The sequence below is a fragment of the Pantherophis guttatus genome, chromosome 7 (genome assembly GCF_059756535.1).
Source record: "Pantherophis guttatus breed Tessera chromosome 7, ASM5975653v1, whole genome shotgun sequence".
In the NCBI taxonomy this organism is placed as follows: domain Eukaryota; kingdom Metazoa; phylum Chordata; class Lepidosauria; order Squamata; family Colubridae; genus Pantherophis; species Pantherophis guttatus.
Genome location: NC_142069.1, coordinates 1,902,501 through 1,926,703, shown reverse-complemented (window position 1 = coordinate 1,926,703; position 24,203 = coordinate 1,902,501). Strand labels below are relative to the sequence as shown.

The following is a 24,203-nucleotide window of genomic DNA, read 5'->3' as shown; positions in this document are numbered from 1 at the left end:
TTTTCTTTTCTTCTCCTCTCCTCCTCTCCTCTCCTCTCCTCTCTTCTCCTCTCCTCCTCTTTCTCTCCTCTTCTCTTCTCTTCTCTTCTCTTCTCTTCTCTTTTCTTCTCTTCTCTTCTCTTTTCTTTTTCTCTCCTCTTCTCCTCTCTCTTTTCTCCTCTCCTTTCCTCTCCTCTCCTCCTCTTTCTCTCCTCTTCTCTTCTCTTCTCTTCTCTTGTCCTTTTCTCTTCTCCTCTCTCTTTTCTCCTCTCCTTTCCTCTCCTCTCCTCCTCTTTCTCTCCTCTCCTCTTCTCTTCTCTTCTCTTGTCCTTTTCTCTTCTCCTCTTTTTTCTTCTTTTTTCTTCTTTTCTTTTCTTTTCTTCTCCTCTCCTCCTCTCCTCTCCTCTCCTCTCTTCTCCTCTCCTCCTCTTTCTCTCCTCTTCTCTTCTCTTCTCTTCTCTTCTCTTCTCTTCTCTTCTCTTCTCTCTTCTCTTCTCTTCTTTTCTTCTCTTCTCTTCTTTTCTCTCCTCTTTTCCTCTTCTCCTCTTTTTTCTTCTATTCTTTCTCTTTTCTTTTCTTCTCCTCTTCTCTTCTCCTCTCCTCTTTTCTCCTCTCCTCTCCCCTCCCCTCCCCTCCCCTCCTCTCCTCTCCTCTCCTTTCCTCTCGTCTCCTCTCCTCTTCTTTTTCTTCTCTTCTCTCCTCTCCTCTCCTCTTCTCCTCTCCTCTCCTCTCCTCCTTTCTTTTCTTTTCTTTTCTTCTCTTTCCTTCTATCCTCTCCATTCCTCTCCTCCTCTCTTCTCTCTTCTCCTCTCCTCTTCTTCTGAGAGATGCTTTTTGTCCCCTTGACAGCCTGCAGCCCGAACGCCTGCCGGGCCATGGGCCGGGGTCTCCAGCCGAAGGGGGTACGCGTGAAGGAGGTGGCGGACTTCAAGGTTTACACCAAGGGAGCCGGCACGGGCGAACTCAAAGTCACAGTCAAGGGACCAAGTAAGTTACGAGTTTTTTCCCCTCCTTATCTTAGAAGAAATCTAATACTGGTCTCCGAGTTGCAAGAAATGTACTTGGTAGTCCTCGACGTACGGCCAAAATTGATCCCAAAATTTATGTGGCTATGCGAGACGTGGGAGGTGGGTTTTGCCCTGTTTTGCGACTTTTCTGGCCACCGTTGTTAAGTGAATGGCCGCAGCTGTGAAATTAGTCACACCGTCGTTAAGCGAAGCTGCCTTACCCAATTGACTTTGTTGGTGGTCGCAAAAGGGGATCACGTGGCCTTGGGAGACAGCAACGGTCATAAGGGCGAAGCAGTTGCCAAGCACCTGAATTTCGATCCCACGATCCTGGGGATTCTACCCAGGTCGTAACTGTGAAAAGTGGTCCTAAGTCACTTTTCTCAGTGCCATTGTCACTTCAAACGGTCACTAAGCGAACTTAGCCAAATTATTGTAAAGCCACGTGGTTTTTTTTTTAAGCTGAAGAAAAAAAAAGCTACAGTTGCTTTTGTAAGTTGCTATGAAGACCCAAAAAGCTTACTCCTCTGCTGGGGAATCTCCTAGTGGTCTCCTTTCCTTTCCTAGCGATGCTTCAAAAGGAATCCTCAGGCTCGCTCGTTTGTACAAAGAGATGCTAAAAGAAAGTTGTTGTTTCTTTTTTGCCACCCCAGAAGGAACCGAGGAGCCGGTGAAGGTACGAGATGTCGGCGATGGGGTTTACGAGTGTGAATATTACCCCAAAGTGCCTGGAAAATACGTGGTGTCGATTACGTGGGGCGGACACGCCATTCCGAGGAGGTAGGCCACTCAACGACGGATAAAGGTTGGGAAACGTGGCCCTTTAAGACCCTCCACAGTTTTGAAGCCCCACCCCCTTCGCCTTACGCTTCTAGTGCAGGGTTCCTCAACCTTCCCAGAGTTGGGAGGGAGCTTAGAGGTCATCTAGTCTAGCCCACCCCCACCCCCCCACCCGATCAGAATAAGATCTGGTGGAGCAGCTCTGACCATCCACATTTCCACCTCAAGGGCACGTGGCTCCAATCAGGCCTCTTTTGATTGAACAAATGATAGTTTAGTAAACAGGGTTGAGCCTCATGTCTGCACTCAGACGTAAAGTAGTTTTCGTTCTTCTGCTTGGTCTTTCTCCACCTTGGCCAGTTTTAAGAGGGGTGGGCTTCAACTCCCAGAATTCCCCAGCCGCCAAGAATTCTGGGAGTTGAGATCCGCTCGTGCTAAAGCTGCCGAAGTCGAGAAACTCGGTCCCAGTGGCAGTGAGTTCCACATGCGATGCTCAGAGAATGTCAACTGATGCAGAAGCTGATCCAAAGGGCTTCTGGGGATGCAACTGGACAGAAGCCTCTGGACGAATTCAGAGAGGGAGTTTCCGGTTTGCTGGATGTATCTAGAATCTGCTTATTTGTTTATTTTTATCTTGTCTTTATTATCCTGATAAATAAGGCGGTGAACATATCCAATATTCTTTTCTTCTATTTTCTTCACAACAACCTGAGCTGGGCTCAGGGAAAGAGACTGGCCCAAATTCACCCTGATGGCTTTTTTGTCTAAAGCAGGACTAGAACTCACCATCTCCTGGTGATTGGCCCAAACTCACCCAGTCAGCTTTCATCCCTTAAGACAATACTAGAACTCACCGTCTCCTGGTGACTGGCCCAATGTCACCCAGCCAGCTTTTGTGTCTTAAGACAATACAATACTAGAACTCACCATCTCCTGGGGATTGGCCCAAAGTCACCCAGCTGGCTTTCATGGTTAAGACGGGACTAGAACTCACCGTCTCCTAGTGATTGAGCTAAAGTCACCCAGCCAGCTTTCATGCCTAAGGTGGGATTAGAACTCACCATCTCCTGGTGATTGGCCCAAAGTCACCAAGTATTGCCTTAAAACAATACTAGAACTCACCATCTCCTGATGATTGGCCCAAACTCACCCAGTCAGCTTTCATCCCTTAAAACAATACTAGAACTCACGGTCTCCTGGTGATTGCCCAAAGTCACCCAGTCAGCTTTCATCCCTTAAAACAATACTAGAACTCACTGTCTCCTGGTGATTGGCCCAAACTCACCCAGTCAGCTTTCATCCCTTAAAACAATACTAGAACTCACCGTCTCCTGGTGATTGCCCAAAGTCACCCAGCCGGCTTTCATAGTGAAGCAGGGACTGGAACTCACCGACTCCTGGTGATTGCTGCAAAGTCACCTACCCATCTTTTGTGCTTAAGACGGGACTAGAACTCACTGTCGCCTGCATTTCTAGCCCGATGCTTTAACCCCCATTCTTCCTTTCTTCTTTCCAGTCCCTTTGAAGTGCAGGTGGCACCTGAAGCTGGGTTGCAGAAGGTACGGGCCTGGGGCCCCGGCCTGGAAACCGGCATGGTGGGCAAGTCTGCGGACTTCGTTGTGGAGGCGATTGGCACTGAAGTGGGCACGCTGGGTACGTGAAAGGAGTGTTAGGGACGGGAGACTGGCGGGGTGGGGGGGAACAGTGGGCTTAACTGGTGGACCCAAGGAGAAATATCAAATTCTCCTCCCGTTCAAAACTCCTGAATTTGCCTTCGATGAGATTTCAAAAAGTGCAAAGAAGAGCAACGAAGAGGATCAAAGGCCCGGAGACTAAAACGTACGAAGAAGGGAATATGCAGGATTTGGGTTTGGCCAGTCTAGAGAAATGCAGGTTTTCCTCGACTTACGACCACAATTGAGCCGAGACATCCATTGCTAAGCAAGACCGTTGTTATGTGAATGTTGCCCCATTTTGCTAACTTTCTGGCCACATTTATTAAGGCCATCACAGCAGTTGTGGAGTGAGTAACACGGTTGTTAAGTGGATCGGGCTTCCCCGTTTCCCCCCGCAAAAGGGGACCCAGGGACACCCCAACCGTCATAAATACGAGTCTGCTGCCAAACATCTGAATTTTGATCGCCTGACCATGGGGATGTTGCAACCGTCGTTAAGTGTGAAAAACGATCTTGACTTGCTTTTTTCAGTGCCGTTGTAACTTTGAAACGGTCACTAAACAAATGGTTGTAAATCGAGGACTACCTGTAGTCTTTGACGGATGGCCAACAATTTTTGTCCTTCAGCGAGAGAGTTGTTCAGTGAGTTTTGCCCCCTTTTAGGACCGTCCTTGCCACCGTTGTTAAGCGAATCACTGCAGTTGTTAACTGAGTCACACGGTTGTTAAGTGAATCTGGCTTCCCCATTGACTCCCCCACCCCGTTTCCTAATCCTTTGGCCTCCCCACCGCCCTGCAGGGTTCTCCATCGAGGGTCCCTCGCAAGCCAAGATCGAGTGCGACGACAAAGGAGACGGTTCGTGCGACGTGCGATACTGGCCCACCGAACCGGGCGAGTACGCCGTCCACGTGATTTGCGATGACGAGGACATTCAGGACAGCCCCTTCATCGCCCACATCCTGCCGGCCACCAACGAGTATTTCCCCGAGAAGGTGAGCCTCTCCTGGCCCACCGGGTCTCCGTCAGGGGGGCGGATGGGGGGGGGGTTCAAGCGTTGTTGGGCTGCTGGGCTAAGGCTGGTCCCAATCCCCCCCCCTTTTGCAGGTCAAAGCGTTCGGTCCTGGGTTGGAGCCAGTGGGCTGCATCGTGAACAAACCGGCCGAGTTCACCATCGATGCCCGAGGGGCTGGGAAAGCAGCCCTCAAGATCTATGCTCAGGTCAGTTTGGGGGGGGGGGGTTGTCGAAGTCTGGAGGCCTGAAAGCCTCTTCTTTGTTTTTGTTATTTTGATGTTTTATTTTCATTTTTAAAATTTTTTATTGTATTATTTATATTTTATATTATAAATTTTATTTTGTTTTGTTTTATTATTTATTTTTTAAAATTTTTAAATTTCTAATTTAATATTTAATTTTCATTTATTTTATTTTTTATTTTATTTTTATTGTTTTTTTACTTTTTATTTTATTTTATTTTATTTTATTTTATTTTATTTTATTTACATTCTGAGTGTATTATTTTTATAAGCAGCTCAAGGTGGTGAACGTATCTCATACACCTCCCTTGTATTTTCCCCCACGACAACAGCCCTGTGAGGTGGGTTAGGCTGAGAAAGAGAGGGATTGGCCCCAGGTCACCCAGCTGGCTTTCGTGCCTAAGGCAGGACTAGAACTCACTGTCTCCTGGTGATTGGGCCAAAATTTTACCCAGACAGGTTTCATGCCTAAAGTGGGACTAGAACTCACTGTCTCCTGGTGATCAGCCCAAAGTCACCCAGCCGCCTTTCAATGCCTAAGGCAGGACTAGAACTCCCAGTCTCCTGGTGATTGGCCCAAAGTCACCCAGCCGCCTTTCAATGCCTAAGGCAGGACTAGAACTCCCAGTCTCCTGGTGATTGGCCCAAAGTCACCCAGCCGCCTTTCAATGCCTAAGGCAGGACTAGAACTCCCAGTCTCCTGGTGATTAGCCCAAAGTCACCCAGCCGCCTTTCAATGCCTAAGGCAGGACTAGAACTCACTGTCTCCTGGTGATTGGCCCAAAGTCACCCAGACGGCTTTCATTCCTAAAGCGGGACTAGAACTCACCGTCTCCCAGTTTCTAGCCTGCTGCCTTCACTCCTAGACCAAGCTGGCTCTCTTGCTTGAGGAAGGGAGCCCAGGATCGCTCCCAAGCGCCCTGCCTGAAGTGATGACACTTCAGCTTGAGCAACGAAGCCACCTCTGCTTGGGAGCCTCAGGATGCGCCCAAGGACTTCTTTGACCATCTGGGAGAAACTGAGGAGTTGGTTTTCACTAAAGGTACTTTTCTTCCTAGGATGCCGAAGGCGTCCCCATCGACATCAAAGTCAAGGACAATGGCAATGGGACCTTCTCCTGTGTCTACGTCCCCACCAAGGCCATCAAGCACACCATCATCATCAGTTGGGGAGGTGTCAACATCCCCAAGAGTCCATTCCGGGTGAGTACCTCTGGGATGGAGAAGTGTGTTGTGTTGTGGCTGTCGGCCACCGGTCCCTCCAGCAGCCGAATCAGAGGAGGAGGAGGAGGTGTGGGAATCAGGGTCAGCATTAGGGCAACCTGAGAGCTCCGAGGGGGAAGAGGGAATGGGGAGCTGGGTCAGAACAGTTGGGGAGGTGGGGGTTCTTGGCCATCTTCTGCCAATGGTCCTTTGGGGAGCAGGGAGCAGTGTGTCCACCCACCCATGGACAGGTAGGAGATCCCTGGCCAATCTTCTACTGAAGCTTAGAGATGGGAAGGTCTCAGTCTAAGCCTATGGAGGCAATCAACTCTTCCAGCTTCTTCTTACCATCACACTCATCTGGTTTAGGGCCATTCAGTCACTAACCAAACTGTTGTACGTTGAGGTCCACCTGTACACATCAAATGTCCTCCCTGGTTGAATCCTGATCAATATATTTTAAAAAAAACAACATTGATCGCATGACTATGAAGACGCTGCAGTCCTTGTCAGTGTGAGGAACAATTGTTGGTCCCTTTTTTACGGTGCCATTGTAACTATGAATGGTCATTAAACAAACGGTTATAAGCCATGGACTACCTGATTCCATAATTCTATTTTGCTCTTCATACGTCCCTCTGCTTTTCTTCCTCATCACAGGTGAGTGTCGGAGAAGGAAGCCACCCCAATAAAGTCAAGGTGTATGGTCCTGGAGTTGAGAAAACTGGGCTGAAGGCCAACGAACCCACCTACTTCACCGTGGACTGCAGCGAGGCTGGCCAAGGTGCTCCCGAAATCTGGGATCCGGGGGGGAGGCTATGAGATGAAAGCTAACCACAAACATTAAACAGAAGAGCAGAGCTGAAGGGATCTTGGAGGTCTTCTAGTCCAACGGTTGTTGGGTTGAAACACCTCCCAAGGTGTCCATTGTGGAGAAGACATCCCACTTTGGAATGCTGATCCTTCAACCACATCCTATTGCTAAGACAATCCTTTTTGTTGGATTCTGGTGGGGCTCATAGCAGTGTTTCTCCCTCTGGGCCACTTTAAGATGGGTGGACTTCAACTCCCAGAATTCCCCAGCTAGCAATGGTTAGCGTTAGGTTTTCTGGCATGGGAATTCTGGGAGTTGAAGTCCACCCATCTTAAAGTTGGCCAAGGTTGAGAAACATTGGTTTATAGGAAGACACGGATGTTGTGCACCCTTCCAGATTCGTCTGACTAAATTGCCCATCATCCCCAGCAGCAATCTGGATGCTATTCAGTTGGGAAGACCTTCTGATGTCTTCCAGCTTTCTGATGGAGTTCCATCAGCCAGGCTTTCTGGAAGGATTCAAACCGGAGAAGCCAACAATCGGATGTTGGCTTGTCCAGAAGAATCTCAGGGAGAAGCTTCATCCTGTTGGGTGCGGAGACCCTCCAAGATGATGCTGAGCTTGGAGTTAAGAGATGACCAAGTCTGGTCCCCAAACTCTCTAGACCCTTAATCCCATTTTGGCTTTGCAGGAGACGTGAGCATCGGGATCAAGTGTGCCCCTGGGGTGGTGGGCCCAGCAGAAGCCGACATCGATTTCGACATCATCAAGAATGACAACGATACCTTCACGGTGAAATACACACCTCCAGGTCCTGGGCGTTACACCATCATGGTGCTCTTCGCCACTCAGGTAAGGTTCATGTCGCCATGGGGCTGCCCAGCCTGGGAGCCTGTAGCTATGCCAGATGTGGCCTTAGGACCCGTGAACTGGATCAAAACTTTTGGGTCCCTGAGGGTTCTTCTGCTTCTCCATTGCCAAGTTGTATGACTTCATGGCCAGTTTGGTCTAGGGCAGGGGTCAGCAACCTGCGGCTCTGGAGCCGCATGTGGCTCTTTCACCCCTCTGCTGCGGCTCCCTGTCACTCAAAATATGCGTCACAACCGCCAATGTGCGACATTCACCGGCACACAATTTATTGAGCTGTCCAACCCCCGGTAGGCCAACCATGAATAAATCCAAGAAAAGAAAAGTTTCAGAAGAAAACAGAACGTTTAATTCAACTACGTATGCTAGTTTTTGGGCCGCTCAAGAAACAGTCAGGCACAGGAAGGGTTTTGTGGCTCCCGGTGTTTTCTTTTCTGTGGGAAACGAGTCCAAATGGCTCTTTGAGTCTTGCAGGCCCCTGGTCTAGTGGTTATGGCGCCAAGCTAAAAACTGAGCGAGAGTGCCTTCTAATTCCACTTTAGGCATAAAGGTTAGCTGGGTGACCTTGGGCCAAACCAGGAGACAGTGAATTCTAGTTCCACCTTAGGCATGAAAGCCAGCTGGGTGACTTTGGGCCAGTCACTAGGAGACGGTGAATTCTAGTCCTGTTTTACGCATGAAAACTGGCTGGGTAACCTTGGGCCAATCACTGGGAGACGGGGAGTTCCAGTTCCACCTTAGCCATGAAAGGCAGCTGGGTGATTTCGGGCCATATATTTATTTTAGAGCTGTAGGTGAAGAGGGAGCAGAGCTGGAAGGTGGAGTTAAGTGCATCATCAACGTAGAATTGTTGTGTTCCCACAAATATTCGAAATCCAGCCCCTCTTTGAATTCCGTTGATCCTTACCTGGCGCCAATTTAGCATGGAACTTGAGTTGACCAGATTCTTGTGTGCAGGCATGAGCAATAAATCTTCTACACTGCAACCTCATGTATGGTCTTCCTGATCCATTACCCATGGAAAAAGAACAGATGAACCAAGGAATATAAGATCCTCCCGTTTAAGGTTATGTGTCCGGCCCGATCCCCCCGTCCCTTCCTGATTCCTCTTTTCTACTGGATCCCTGCAGGAAATCCCCATAAGCCCTTTCCACATCAAGGTGGATCCCTCGCACGACGCCAGCAAAGTGAAGGCCGAGGGGCCTGGCCTCAATCGGACAGGTGAGTGACCCTCCCCCAAAGGAAATTGTGCATATCCTCTTGACAAAAATAACAAATTGGAAGGGACCTTGGAGGTCTCCAACCCCACCGGCCAAGCAGGAGACCGTCTACCATTCCAGAGAAATGGTTCTCCACCATCTTCTTGAAAGCCTCCAGTGATAATTAGAATAACAGAGTTGAAAGGCACCCTGGAGATCTTCTAGTCCAGCCCCTTGGTCAAGCAGGAGATGCTATACCAGGGGTCCCCAAACTTGGCAGCTTGAAGACTTGTGGACTTCAACTCCCAGAATTCTAGGAGTTGAAGTCCACAAATCTTCAAGCTGCCAAGTTTGAAGATCTCTGTCCTAGACCATTCGAGACAAATGGTTGTCCATGATCTTCTTGAAAGCCTCCAGTGATAATTAGAATAACAGAGTTGTAAGGCACCCTTGGAGGTCTTCTAGTCCAGCTCTTTGCTCAAGCAGGAGATGCTATATACTATTCCAGACAAGTGGCTGTCCAGTCTCTTCTTGGAAACCTCCAATAATGGAGTACCTACAACTTCCGGAAGCAAGTCGTTCCGTTGCTTAATTGTCCTCAGTATTACAAAGTTTCTCCTTAATTCCAGGTTGCTTCTCTCCTTGGTGAGTTTCCATCCATTGCTTCTTGCCTTGCCTTCTGGTGCTTTGGAGAAGAGGTTGACCCCCTCTTTTAATGAAAAGGAGGACTAGGGGTGACATGACAGCGAGTCTTCCAATATTTGATGGGCTGCCACAAAGAAGAAGCAGTCAAGCTATTCTCCAAAGCACCTGAAGGCAGGAGAAGAAGCAATGGATGGAAACAAATCAGCGAGAGAAGCAACTTAGAACTAAGAAGAAATTTCCTGACGATTAGAACAATTAACCAGTGGAACAGAAGTTATAGCTGCTCCAACACTGGAAGTTTTTAAGAAGAGATTGGACAACCATTTTTGTCTAAAATGGTGTAGAGTTTCCTACCTGAGCAGGGTTGGACTAGAAGACCTCTAAGGTCCCTTCTGTTATTCTGTTCTGCTCTGTTCTTTTTAGAATACGTAACTATTGGAGCACTGCTATTATATCCTCCCTCTTTTAAAGAGGGTGCAAATTTTGGCTCTGGGGAAAAGCCAGGTTTTTTTTTTATGGTTCCAATGACTTTTCTGCAGATTGGGGGTGGGGGTCTCCAGCAACGAACCGATTGCAAACCTAGCCCCTCCAAGCCGGGTCCCCTGGAGACGAGGCTGCCACGCCGTGTGTCCTGCAAGCCAGGCAAAGGTGAAATCTGATTGCTCCTTCTTGGTGTTTCCTCCCCAGGCGTGGAGGTTGGGAAGCCCACTCACTTCACCGTTTTCACCAAGGGAGCGGGCAAAGCCAAGCTGGACGTCCACTTTGCCGGTGCCACCAAGGGCGAGGTGGTGCGTGACTTTGAGATCATCGACAATCACGATTACTCCTACACGGTCAAATACACAGCTGTGCAACAGGTGAGCAAGGGCCTGCTGTTCTTGTCCTTATTTCTGGTGGTGTTGTGGCCTATCGGCCGCCGGTCCCTCCAGCAGCCGACTCAGAGGAGGAGGAGGAGGAGGCGTGGGAATCGGGGTCAGCATCAGGGCAGCCTGAGAGCTCGGAGGGGGAAGAGGGAAGGGAGCTGTCAGAGAGAGAGAGACAGAGGCGGAGCCTGGGCCGTCCGTCAGCCATCAGATGGAGAGTCAACAACTCCCAGGTCTGGAGGTGGCTGATGAGGAAGAGGAGGAACAGCTGGGTCCGGTGCCTGACACACGAATATGCAGAAAGCAGAGGAGAGGAGAGCAGTGGAAATCTATGGGCCGGTCCTTGGGACAGAAGAGCCACCGCTGCTAGCAAAGCCCCACCCTAGCTCTGGGGATAAAAGTCAGGGGGCAGAGACAATCTCTCTAGTCAACCTGCACCTGTCCTGGGAATCCCCCACCCACCTGCAGGTTTTGCGGGACCTTACATAATATATTCCTGTCTCCACTAACCAGGGAAACATGGCAGTGACGGTGACCTACGGCGGTGACGCCATCCCCAAGAGCCCCTTCCCGGTCTACGTGGCGCCCCCTCTCGACCTTGGCAAGGTCAAAGTGCAAGGACTCAACAACAGTAAGTTTGAACTTGGCTCTACTCGTTGCGTGCAGTTGAGTTGAAAGGATGGCGAGAGTTGGAGCGCTGGGTTGTGGTAGGAGAGGACCAAGCTGAGTCTGAGGGTGGGGTCAAATACGTCATCAGTTTGGGGTGATGAAAGAAGAAACTTAAGCCCAGCCCCCTCCCCTTGAAGTCTGCTGACTCTTATCTGGGGCCAATTTGGCTTGATGGTGTTGACAGAGTCAGCCTCTTGCCCCCAACCATCTGGGTCCTCGTTTTACTGACCTGGGAGGGATAAAAGGCTGAGTCAACCTTGAGCCGGTGAGGAAGAATTAGTTTGCAATACTGCATTCTAACCACTGCGCCACCACGGACCCTTCCTTCCTTCCTTCCTTCCTTCCTTCCTTCCTTCCTTCCTTCCTTCCTTCCTTCCTTCCTTCCTTCCTTCCTTCCGTCCGTCCTTCCCTTCCCTTCCCTTCCCTTCCCTTCCCTTCCCTTCCCTTCCCTTCCTTCTTTAGCACTTATATACCACTTCACGGTGCTTTCCAGCCCTCTCTAACAGTGGTGAAATCCAAATATTTTTACTACCGGTTCTGTGGGCGTGGCTTGGTGGACATGGCGTGGCTTGGTGGGCGTGGCTTGGTGGGCATGGCAGGGGAAGGATACTGCAAAATCTCCATTCCCACCCCACTCCTGGGGGAAGTATATTACAAAATCTTCATTCCCACCCCACTCTGGGGCCAGCCAGAGGTGGTATTTGCCGGTTCTCCGAACTGCTCAAAATTTCCGCTTCTGGTTCTCCAGAACCTGTCAGAACCTGCTGGATTTCACCCCTGCTCTCTAAGTGGCTTACAGAGCCAGCCTCTTGACCCCAACGATCTGGGTCCTCATTTTACCCACCTTGGAAGGATGGAAGGCTGAGTCAACCTTGAGCTGGTCAGGATCGAACACCTGGCAGTCGGCAGAGTCAGCCTGCAATACTGCATTCCAACCTCTGCACCACCAGGGTCCTTCCTTCCTTCCTTCTTTCCTTCCTTCCTTCCTCCCTCCCTTCCTCCCTTCCATCCTTCCCCTTTTTTCCTTCCTTCCTTCCTTTTTTTCTTCCCCTTTTTTCCTTTTCCTTCCTTCCTTCCTTCCTCCCTTCCTTCTCCTCCTCTTTCTCTTTCTCTGTCTCCTCTTCCTCTTCCTCCTCTTTTTTCCTTCCGTCTTTCCCTCCCTCCCTCCTTCCTTCCTCCCTTCCTTCTCCTCCTCTCTCTCTTTCCCTGTCTCCCCCTCCTCCCCTTCTCTTTCCTCCCTCCCTCCCTCCCTTCCCACTTAGCATTAGCACTTTGACTTATATACCACTTCATAGTGCTTCACAGCCCTCTCTAAGTGGTTTACAGAGGCAGCCCCTTGCCCTCAACCATCTGGGTCCTCATTTGACCCACCTTGGAAGGATGGAGTCAACTTTGAGCCGGTCAGGATCGAACTCCTGGCCGTGCGCAGAGTCAGCCTGCAATACTGCCGTTCCAACCTCTGCACCACCAGGGCTCATCTTGACAGAATTCAATGGGTTTACCTCTCCTGTTCTGTCCACGTGCAGAGGTCAATGTGGGTCAAGATCAAGAATTTACGGTCAACACGCGAGGAGCCGGTGGCCAGGGACAGCTGGACGTGAAGATCAGTTCGCCCTCCCGCCGGCCCATTCCCTGCAAGATGGAGACCGGGGCCACCAACGACGTCCACTCGGTCAAGTACATGCCACCTGAAGAGGGCCAGTATAAGGTGGACGTCACCTACGACGGGAATCCTGTGCCCGGAAGCCCCTTTGCCGTCGAGGCGGTGATGCCCCCAGACCCAACCAAGGTCAGCTCCAGCCGGATGTTCAGTGCTGCGGGATGTCGGAAGGGGAGGGGGTGAGATTGCCTTGGGGGGTGGGAACTGGGTAAGGATCCTGATGCCCTCCTGCAGTGTCTTGCTTTTTAAGGATAACTTTATTAAACTTTTAAGGAAGAGAGATAAAAATGAACAGGGACTCTTAATTGAGGTGAGAAAAAGAAAGAGGAAAGAGGAAGGAAAGGCAGGAAGGAGAGATGAAGAAAGAAGAAAGAGAAAGGACATACAGAAAAAGAAGAGGAAAGAAAGAAAGAAAGAAACAGAGAGTAAGAAGGAGTAACAGATGGGAAGAAAGATGGGAAGAAAGAAAGAAAGAAAGAGAAAGAAAGAAAGAAAGAAAGAGAATCAGAGAGTAAGAAGGAGTAACAGATGGGAAGAAAGATGGAAAGAAAGAAAGAAAGAGAGAGAGAGAGAGAGAGAGTAAGAAGGAGAAACAGAATGAGAATGAAGCCCAAACTGCAGAAAAAAATAGCCAATCACCAGGAGATGGGGAGTTCTAGTCCTGCCTTAGGAATGAAAAGTGGCTGGGTCACTTTGGACCAATCACCCGGGGACAGTGAGTTCTAGTCCTGCCTTTAGCATGAAAGCGAATCACTAGGAGACAGGAAGTTCTAGTCCCACCTGGGGCATGAAAGCCAGCTGAGTGATTTGGGCCAATCACCAGGAGACGGGGAGTTCTAGTTCAAACAGACAACCAACGAATGAACGAATGAACGAATGAACTGAAAAGCAAGTAAACCTAACACTTATTCTCTGCTAGGTGTGTGCCTATGGGCCTGGCCTGAAGGGGGGCTTTGTGGGCAAACCTGCCCCTTTCACCATCGACACCAAAGGAGCCGGGACAGGCGGGCTGGGCTTGACCGTGGAAGGTCCCTGCGAAGCCAAGATTGAGTGCCAGGACAATGGCGATGGCTCCTGCTCGGTCTCCTACTTGCCCACAGAGCGCGGCGAATATAGCATCAACATCCTCTTCGCCGAGACTCACATCCCGGGGTCCCCCTTCAAGGCGGACATCAAGCCCGTCTTCGACCCGACCAAGGTGACGGCCAGCGGGCCTGGTCTGGAGCGTGGCAAGGTGGGAGAGGTGGCCACCTTCACCGTGGACTGCTCCAAGGCGGGTGATGCCGAGCTGACCATCGAGATCATCTCCGATTCGGGCGTCAAAGCCGAGGTGCTGATCCAGAACAACAGCGACGGCACCTACAGCATCACGTACACTCCTTCCTTCCCGGGCACCTACACCATCACCATCAAATACGGCGGGCACCACGTGCCCAAATTCCCAGCTCGGGTCAACGTGGATCCCGCCGTGGACACCAGCAACGTCAAAGTCTTTGGGCCTGGCGTGGAACCTCGAGGTAGGTTGTGGTGAACAGGGGGACGGCCATTTTACTTCGGCAGGACGAAAAGGCCGAGTCCCAAAGTGGGGAAAATATATTATGAAATTAAGAACCATCCTGTAGGAGATGACAAGGCTGAACCTGAGGGAAAGGTCAAACGGGTCATAAATCATGAATCCCTGGGTGCCCGCAAGAAATCTAAGTCGAGCCCACCTTAAATGCCTTTCTTATCTCCCGCTCATTTTCCCTTAACAGTCAGTTGGCCAGATTCTTGTAGAGAGCATAAGCTTGCAATAATATTCATACAGCTCGACTTCATTTAGTGATGGTTCAAAGTTACAATGGCTCTGAAAAAAGTTACGTATAACCATTTTTCATAGTTATGACCTGTGCAGTATCCCTATGATCATGTGATCAAAATTCGGGTTCACGCTTGGTACCCGACTCATATTTATGACGGTTGCAGTGTCTTGGCATCACGCGATCCCCCTTTTGCGAACTTCCGACAAGCAAAGTCAAAGGGGAAGGCAGATTCACTTAACAACCGTATTCCTAACTTAAGAATTGCAGTGATTCACTTAACAACTGCGGCAAGAAAAGTCGTAAAGTGGGGCAAAACTCCCCACTGATTTTCCTTGTCAGAAGGTCACAAAAGGAGATCACATACTCTGGGACGTTGCAACCGTTATAAATACGAATCAGTTGTTCAAGGGTCTGAATTCTGATCACTTGACAGTGGGGGAGGCTGCAACTGTCGTAAATGTGAAAAACAGTCGTAAGTCCCATTTTTCAGTGCCGTCGTATCTTTGACCGGCCACTAAACGAGCTGTTGTAAGTCAAGGACTGTCTGTATTCCTCTGTTTTTACTATTGTAAACCACTGAGGGTCGTCCCATGACCAAACAAGCAGCAAATAAATTTAATAAAGCAGAAGTAAATTTTTGGGGTGCCCCCCAGATCCAAGTGGGGTGCTCATTATTGCTCACTCCTTCGCTGTTCTCCCCAGGGGTCCTGCGTGAGGTCACCACGGAGTTCACGGTAGACGCCCGCTCTCTCACCAAAACGGGGGGCAACCACATCCAAGTGCGAGTCATTAACCCTTCGGGGGCCAAGACGGACACCTATATCACCGACAACGGGGACGGCACCTACCGAGTCCAGTACACCCCCTTTGAGGATGGTAAGTCTTCCCTGATGCGTCCCCTCCCACTACTCTCCCCCCCACCCCACCCCGCTTCAATTTAAGCCCTTCTCGGACCCTTGGATGCAAAAAGTACAATTCAATAAATCAAAGTTAGCAACTGGGGTTTTCCTCCTTGCAACGGTGGCCTAGAAGGTGGAGCTCTCGCCTCACAATCAGGAGGCTGTGAGTTCGATCCTAGGTAGAGGCAGATATTTCTCTCTCCGGGCACACTGAGAATATAATATATCTGCTGAATAAAACTCTGCGTTGGCAACAGGAAGGGCATCCGGCCAGTAAACACTCGGCTTCATTCAGTTGCCCAGATTCCACCCCAATGCAAGGGATTATTATGGGGTTGTTAAAAGAAGATGATGATGTTGGGAGCGTTATAATAATGGAAGGGAAATGCAGAGACCCCCCCACTGCCACAGGTAAGGGGGCAGTGATGTTTGCCCTGCACAGGGGATGAAGGCTCATGTGAACTCTTCGTCTCACAGGTATGCATCTGGTGGAGGTGACATACGATGACGTGCCGGTGCCCAAGAGCCCCTTCCGGGTGGGCGTCACCGAAGGCTGCGACCCCAGCCGCGTCCGTGCCTACGGCCCCGGTCTCGAAGGGGGCCTGGTGAACAAGTCGAACCGCTTCACCGTGGAAACCAGGTGAGTCTCCCCTGCCTCTCTCAGAGGCAAACCGAGTTGGAGGGTGAGGATCTTTGCAGGTGGAACGGGATCTAAACCGGTGTGTTTCAAAGCCGGCCATTTTAAGATGGGTGGGCTGCAACTCCCAGAATTCCCCATTGAAGTCCGTCCATCTAAAAGTCTGGCCAAGTCTGAAAACTGATATAAACTGTATCACAATCGAGAAAGGAAAATTTGCAAAGGGTGAGAAGTACTGGAAACTAAACCAAAGAATTGCAATTCTTGTTGTGAGTACATCTATCTATCTATCCATCCATCTATATCTATCAATCTATCTGTATCCATCCATCCATCCATCTTTCCTCTCTGTCTATGGTCTCTATTTATCATCTAACTGTCTGTCTGTCTGTCTAGATAGATAGAAAGATACTGTAGATAGATATAGATAGATTACATTAGATTAATTTATCTAAACTATCTATATCTATATCTATCTATCTATCTATCTATCTATCTATCTATCTATCTATCTATCTATCTATTTAGATACTGTAGATAGATATAGATTAGGTAGATAGATTACATTAGATTAATGTATCTAATATCTATCTATCTATCTAATTAGATACTGAGATATAGATTAGATAGATTACATTAGATTAATTTATCTAAACTATCTATATCTATATCTATCTATCTATCTATCTATCTATCTATCTATCTATCTATCTATCTATCTATCTATCTATTTAGATACTGTAGATAGATATAGATTAGGTAGATAGATTACATTAGATTAATGTATCTAATATCTATCTATCTATCTATCTAATTAGATACTGAGATATAGATTAGATAGATTACATTAGATTAATTTATCTAAACTATCTATATCTATATCTATCTATCTATCTATCTATCTATCTATCTATCTATCTATCTATCTATCTATCTATCTATTTAGATACTGTAGATAGATATAGATTAGGTAGATAGATTACATTAGATTAATGTATCTAATATCTATCTATCTATCTATCTAATTAGATACTGAGATATAGATTAGATAGATTACATTAGATTAATTTATCTAAACTATCTATATCTATATCTATCTATCTATCTATCTATCTATCTATCTATCTATCTATCTATCTATCTATCTATTTAGATACTGTAGATAGATATAGATTAGGTAGATAGATTACATTAGATTAATTTATCTAATATCTATCTATCTATCTATCTATCTATCTATCTATCTATCTATCTATCTATCTATCTATCTATCTAATTAGATACTGAGATATAGATTAGATAGATTACATAGGTTAATTTATCTAAACTATCTATATCTATCTATCTATCTATCTATCTATCTATCTATCTATCTATCTATCTATCTATCTATCTATCTATTTAGATACTGTAGATAGATATAGATTAGGTAGATAGATTACATTAGATTAATTTATCTAATATCTATCTATCTATCTATCTATCTATCTAATTAGATACTGAGATATAGATTAGATAGATTACATTAGATTAATTTATCTAATCTATCTATATCTATATCTATCTATCTAAATAGATACTGTAGATATAGATTAGATAGATAGATTACATTAGATTAATTTATCTAATATCTATCTATCTATCTATCTATCTATCTATCTATCTATCTATCTAATTAGATACTGAGATATAGATTAGATAGATAGATTACATTAGATTAATTTATCTAATCTATCTATATCTATATCTATCTATCTAAATAGATACTGTAGATAGATATAGATTAGATAGATAGATTACATTAGATTAATTTATCTAATATCTATCTATCTATCTATCTAATTAGATACTGAGATATAGATTAGATAGATTACATTAGATTAATTTATCTAATCTATCTATATCTATATCTATCTATCTAAATAGATACTGTAGATATAGATTAGATAGATAGATTACATTAGATTAATTTATCTAATATCTATCTATCTATCTATCTATCTATCTATCTATCTATCTATCTATCTATCTAATTAGATACTGAGATATAGATTAGATAGATAGATTACATTAGATTAATTTATCTAATCTATCTATATCTATATCTATCTATCTAAATAGATACTGTAGATAGATATAGATTAGATAGATAGATTACATTAGATTAATTTATCTAATATCTATCTATCTATCTATCTATCTAGCTAGCTATCTATCTAGCTATCTATCATCTATCTATCTATCTAATTAGATACTGAGATATAGATTAGATAGATAGATTACATTAGATTAATCCTATCTATCTATCTCCCTCTCTCTGTCTCACCTACCTACCCACCTACCTACCGAGTGTATATCTATATCGCCCATTTCATTGGCATGCCTCCAGGCAGTTTACAGATAAAACAATAAAATGATATAACAGCTACAGTTTTTTTTTTTTTAAAAAACAAGTTAAAAACCAGATTAAAACAAAAAAAGACAATTACAAAGTTCAAAAAACAGAGGGAGGCAGATTCAAAGCAAGAAATCAATCAATCATCACCCTAAATATTGGGATGAAATTCAAGACCGTGAAGATCCCTTGATCTGTTTATGCTGCAGCATTTTTGGAGGTTCGCTGACCTTTGGACCCCAGGTTACGTAGGACCTTTATTAGGTCTGGGGTCTTCTGCATGCAACCCTAATAGATTTCATTTGCATCCACATTTTCCTGTGGTTTTAATTCACCAAACGGAGTTGAACTTCTTGTAGGAATGTTGGATTTGTTTGTTCCGGGTGGCTTTGGCCACAGGTCCTATTTTTGGGTGGGGTTCTTTAAAGGGCTCCCTTTTCTTCCCAGGGGCGCAGGGACCGGGGGTCTCGGCTTGGCTATCGAAGGCCCCTCGGAGGCCAAGATGTCCTGCAAGGACAACAAAGATGGAAGCTGCAGCGTGGAATACATCCCCTTCACGCCCGGGGACTACGATGTCAACATCACCTTTGGTGGACGCCCCATCCCAGGTGGGTGAGGAGGATGGGTGAGGAAAGGGGGCTCGCCAAGACATGTACCAAGATGGGAGGAGGGGGGAGGGAAGGGACAGGTAGTCCTCGACTTACGACAGTTTGTTTAGTGACCATTCAAAGTTGGAACGGCACTGAAAACAGTGACTGATGAGTGCCAACGGTTGAAAGCATTTATTTATTATTTTGTTCGTTTGTTTGTAACATTTATTGGTCGCCCATCTTACCACAGGGTAAACTTGGGCAGCTTGCAATACAGGTAGTCCTCCACTTACGAATGTTCGTTTAGTGACCATTTGAAGTTACGGCGTCGCTGAAAAAAGGGATTTAGGAGCATTTTTCACACTTACGATGGTCCTAAGTCCTTTTTTTCAGTGACGCCGTAACTTCAAATGGCCACATTGCAACATCCCCACAGTCATATGATCAAAATTCGGAGGATTGGCAACTGACTCGTATTTATGACGGTTGCAGTGTCCCGGGGTCACAAGAACCCCTTTTGCGACAAGCAAAACCAGTGCGGGCACTGGATTCACTTAACAACCATGCTCCTAACTTAACCACTGCAGGAATTCGCTTAACACCTGTGGCAAGAAAGGGTGTAACATGCGGCAAAACAAATGTCTCGCTTAGCGTCAGAAATGTTGGGCTCGATTATGGTTGTAAATCGAGGACTACCTGTATTGTTCTAGATCCAGGAACTCTTTTGTGGAGGCCCCTTCAGGTTCTCCAGATCTTCAGGAAGAGAGTCCTGAGGGTGGGGGGGTTGTTGGAGTAGCCCCTGTTCCCTATAGATCTCATTCTCGTTCTCCTGGGGGCAACCTTATCTGATAACCCTCTTCCTAAGAATTGCATAGATGAGAATGGGCTTTCCTGGGAATGGTCCACCTTGTGATGGGTGGTATGGCCCAGTTCTAGGCCTTCTTCTCAAAGTTCCTCCAAGAAAGCCTGGATGAGCAACCAGATGTGGTCCAAGAGGCCAAAGTGTTGTGGCCTGTTGACCCCTGCCCCCCCCAACAGCTGACTCAGAGGAGGAGGAGGAGATGAGGGAGTCACTGTCAACATCAGGGCAATTTGGGAGCTCTGAGGGGGAAGAGGGAAGAGCTGTCAGAGAGAGAGAGGGGGGGGAGGGAGGGAGGGAGGGAGAGGGGGAGAGAGAGAGAGAGAGAGAGAGAGAGAGAGAGAGGGAGGGATGGAGGGAGAGAGAGAGAAAGAGAGAGAGAGAGGGAGGGAGGGAGGGAGGGAGGGAGGGAGAGAGAGAGAGAGAGAGAGAGAGAGAGAGAGAGGGAGAGCCTGGGCCGTCCATCAGCCCTCAGGTGGAGAGTCAACAGCCCTCAGGTCTGGAGGTGGCTGATGAGGAAGAGGAGGAGGAACAGCTGGGTCTAGTGACTGATGCGCAGAAGGCAGAGGAGAGGAGAGCACTGGAAATCTATGGGCCGGTCCTTGGGACGGAAGAGCCACCGCTGCTAGGGAAGCCCCACCCTAGCTCTGGGGATAAAAGGCAGGGGGCGGAGATGAATAGGTGTGGGAGACAACAATTCACTTCCTGCCGGACGGACTTGTTAGCCTGCGGAGAAAGAGAGAGTTTTTGCCGGTGCTGCCAGCGCTCCTAATAAAGGAATCTTTGAGTTGACTTCGGAGGGTTTGTCGTCTTTGGGGAGCTGGCTCAGAACACAAAGGATGATCTTCCGCTGGGCACTCATGGTGGATCTCTCTTCCCAGGGAGCCCCTTCCGTGTTCCTGTCAAAGACGTGGTCGATCCCAGCAAAGTCAAATGCTCGGGACCCGGATTGGGGGCCGGTGTGAGAGCCCGGGTCCCTCAGACCTTCACCGTTGATTGCAGCAAGGCTGGGCTGGCCCCCCTGGAGGTGAAGGTGCTGGGACCTTCAGGTATGGTGATTTGTGGGGTGGAGCATTGATTCAGAATGGATTACGGGATGGGAAGAAGGGCCTCAAAGAGGACAGAGGTCAATGCCTAGATCTTCAAGAAGACATTGGACAACCGTTGGTCTGAAATGATATAGGGCCTCCATCTTGACTTGTGGGTTGGACTAGAAGACCTCCAAGGTCCCTTCCATCCCTGCTATTCTGTTATCTTGGAGGCAGGGGACACAGTTGACCCCCAACAATGTCCCCTCTTGATGGCCTAGCTCCGATGAGAGGGGTTAAAGGTCAGAGAGCTTGCCTTTTGGTTTACTCTCTTGAGAAGGCCTCACTTGGAATATTTGCATCCAGTTTTGGTCGCCACGATGTAAAAAAAGATGTTGAGACTCTGGAAAGAGTGCAGAGAAGAGCAACAAAGACGATTAGGGGGCTGGAGACCAAAATATACGAAGAATGCAGGAACTGGGCATGGCTAGTTTAATGAAAAGAAGGACTAGGGGAGACATGATAGCAGTCTTCCAATATCTAAGGAGTTGCCACAGAGAGGAGGGGGTCCACCTATTCTCCAAAGCACCTGAAGGCAGGACAAGAAGTAACAGGTGGAAACTAATTAAGGAGAGAAGCAACCTAGAACTAAGGAGGAATTTCCTGAGAGTGGGAACAATTAATCAGTGGAACGACTTGCCTCCAGAAGTTGTGGGTGCTCCAACAATGGAGATTTTCAAGAAGAGATTGGACAGCCCTTCATCTGAAATGGTGTAGGGTTTCCTGCCTGAGCAGGAGGTTGGACTAGAAGACCTCCATGGTCCCTTCCCACTCTGCCATTCTGTTAAGAACTTGATGGGTCAGTCCTGCCCTAGTTGGCTTGAGCTGACCCAAAGCCACCTTAGATGCCTTCTAATGCTCCTCTTCTCTTCCTTCTCTGTCCAGGAGTGGCTGAGCCGGTGGAGGTGCGTGACAACGGAGACGGCACACACGCTGTGAAATACACACCGGCTACAGATGGACCGTACACCATCTCTGTCAAATACGCCGGGCAAGAGGTGCCCCGGAGGTGAGAGAGAGTTAAAAGCTCCTGGCCAATTTCTCCTACAATCGCTGGAGGATCCTTTCTTGATGCCCCCGTGATTCACTTAACAACTGTGGCAAGAAAGGCTGTAAAATGGGGCAAAACTCACTTCACAAATGTGTCCCTTAGCAACAGCTGTTTGGGGTTCAGTTGTGGTCCTAAGCCGAGGAGTATCTGTACCAAATTCCTCTGGTTTTATTTATGAAAGTGTCTGTTGGGCAAAGTCTCTTGGAGACCTGGGTTTGCTACTGTAGAATTGCCCAGCTGGGTTGCCTTCTGAGTGATCCAGACTACAATCTCCAGCATTCCCAGCCACAGAGAATCAGGGATGGGAGTTGTAATCTGATTGATCTGGCCTCTGATTCTGCAGAAGGAGGTGCTCGGGTCCTTTCAGGGTTGTGAGGAACCCCAACTCACATGACATGACATGAATGAATGGATGGATGAATGGAGGAATATGTCCCCCCAAACTGAAAAGGTTCTTGGCTGCAAGGAGGGGAGGAGAGACCCAGCCAGATCCTCTCTGATCTCCCAGCTTCTGCCTCTTTCAGCCCCTTCAAGATCCGGGTCCTTCCTGCTCACGATGCCAGCAAAGTACGGGCCAGCGGTCCTGGACTCAATGCCTCGGGCATCCCTGCCAGCCTGCCGGTGGAGTTCACCATCGACGCCCGTGACGCCGGTGAAGGGTTGCTCACTGTACAGATCCTGGTAAGTGGTGGGGCCAGGAGGGAGGGAGCTACGGGGTGGCTTGGAGGACTTCTATTAGTCCTGGCTGTGGCAACAGAGAAATGCCCTTGGGGAGGTGGTGGGTGGTGGGAGAGGGGCTTGGGATTGTCAGCCCAAATGCTGGCTGGGGAAATTCTGAAGTCCACCCACCTTAAAGTTGCTAAGGTTGAAAAAAAAAAACAACCCAACAATCTTGCAAGTCTGAAAATACAAATCTCCCGCTGTTTTTAATGCCTGATTAATTAGGATGGATCCTTTCTAAATTCCTTTCTCTGTCCGTTGTACAGCTGAGGGCTCATCTTCCTTTTCTCTGATCCTTTCTAGGCTACATCTCTTCCTCCTACCCCCGTCTGCTTTCCAAGTTGATTCTCGCATTCCATTACAGGCTGACCTTTGACTACACTCTCTGTCTCTTTTTACATCCCCCCCTCAGGACCCTGAGGGCAAACCCAAGAAGGCCAACATTCGGGACAACCGAGATGGGACCTACACGGTCTCCTATGTTCCAGACATGACGGGCCGTTACACCATCACCATCAAATACGGCGGCGATGAAATCCCCTACTCGCCTTTCCGCATCCACGCCTTGCCTGCTGGAGATGCCAGCAAGTGTCTGGTGACAGGTAGGCAGTTGCTCTTCTTCCTACCTGTGTGTGTGTGTGTGTGTGTGTCACTTTCTTGGGGCAAGAACGATTTCTGACAAGGATGCTCGTGTCTCTTTCTGTCTCTCTGCCTACAGTGTCCATCGGAGGCCACGGACTGGGTAAGCTTTGACGTGGATTGCAAGAACATTGTCATGGCCCAGTTGTCTCATCATGCGCCCTAACATTTTGAAGCTCACTTTTACTTGGGAACAATGAAGTTCTGGAGGTTCTCTTTGCAAAGGATGGGTTCCAGCTTCCTCCTGGAATTTTGGGGGCTCCATCACTGGAGGCTTCCAAGCGGAGGTTGTACAGCCACTTGGTTGGAGCAGAAGACATTTAAAGTCCTTTTCTAAGTCTATGATTCTATGATATTACCATCCTAGGGGGGAATCCTTTTTCTGGAATCTTCTTATTCCATCTAGATTAGTGTTTCTCAACCTTGGTAGCTTGAAGATGGGTGGACTTCAACTCCCAGAAACCCCCAGCCAGCAGTGGGAGTTGAAGTCCACCCATCTTCAAGCTTCCAAGGTTGAGAAACACTAACTAGATGCCCCTTGAAATTTTTCTGTTCCTCCATCCTTTTATCATTCAGGTCCATAAACTTTATTTGAGGCTATGATTCTCATTATTCCTAGTTTTAATCTTAAATCCACCTGCTGGACTGAGACATTGGCCGAGTTGGGCCAAGGCCATTTTTGGTGACTCTTAACTTGAGCATTTCTTTCATTCCCCCCCACCCCATCGCCAAACCTAACCCTACCTCAATGATCCCGTGATGTAGGAGAAGGAATGGCCGAAGCTGGAGGTGGCGTGAAAAGAGGAATCAGTTTAGAATCCCTACATAGTCACAAGCCAACTAAGTCAAATCGCCCTTAACCCTTATTTAACTCCAACAAGGTGCTGAATGTTAGTTGAGAAGATTC

The 24,203-nt window shown here is 47.7% G+C and overlaps 1 protein-coding gene across 8 annotated transcripts in view; it reads left to right on the top strand.

Annotated features, from left to right (window-relative positions):
* Positions 1–24,203, top strand: part of FLNC (filamin C) — a 94,156-nt gene that overhangs the window by 41,226 nt on the left and 28,727 nt on the right. For all 8 annotated transcript variants that reach the window (XM_060689316.2, XM_060689318.2, XM_060689313.2 and 5 more), the window contains 21 exons: positions 829–966; positions 1,640–1,766; positions 3,283–3,419; positions 4,241–4,434; positions 4,547–4,660; positions 5,755–5,898; positions 6,559–6,682; positions 7,405–7,565; positions 8,711–8,801; positions 10,112–10,281; positions 10,801–10,918; positions 12,483–12,745; positions 13,536–14,133; positions 15,121–15,294; positions 15,795–15,957; positions 18,797–18,957; positions 20,680–20,847; positions 21,772–21,895; positions 22,462–22,618; positions 23,070–23,259; positions 23,376–23,399. In XM_060689316.2, the coding sequence (XP_060545299.2) occupies positions 829–966; positions 1,640–1,766; positions 3,283–3,419; positions 4,241–4,434; positions 4,547–4,660; positions 5,755–5,898; positions 6,559–6,682; positions 7,405–7,565; positions 8,711–8,801; positions 10,112–10,281; positions 10,801–10,918; positions 12,483–12,745; positions 13,536–14,133; positions 15,121–15,294; positions 15,795–15,957; positions 18,797–18,957; positions 20,680–20,847; positions 21,772–21,895; positions 22,462–22,618; positions 23,070–23,259; positions 23,376–23,399 (3,540 nt within the window). The remainder of the gene's footprint in view (positions 1–828; positions 967–1,639; positions 1,767–3,282; positions 3,420–4,240; positions 4,435–4,546; positions 4,661–5,754; positions 5,899–6,558; positions 6,683–7,404; positions 7,566–8,710; positions 8,802–10,111; positions 10,282–10,800; positions 10,919–12,482; positions 12,746–13,535; positions 14,134–15,120; positions 15,295–15,794; positions 15,958–18,796; positions 18,958–20,679; positions 20,848–21,771; positions 21,896–22,461; positions 22,619–23,069; positions 23,260–23,375; positions 23,400–24,203) is intronic.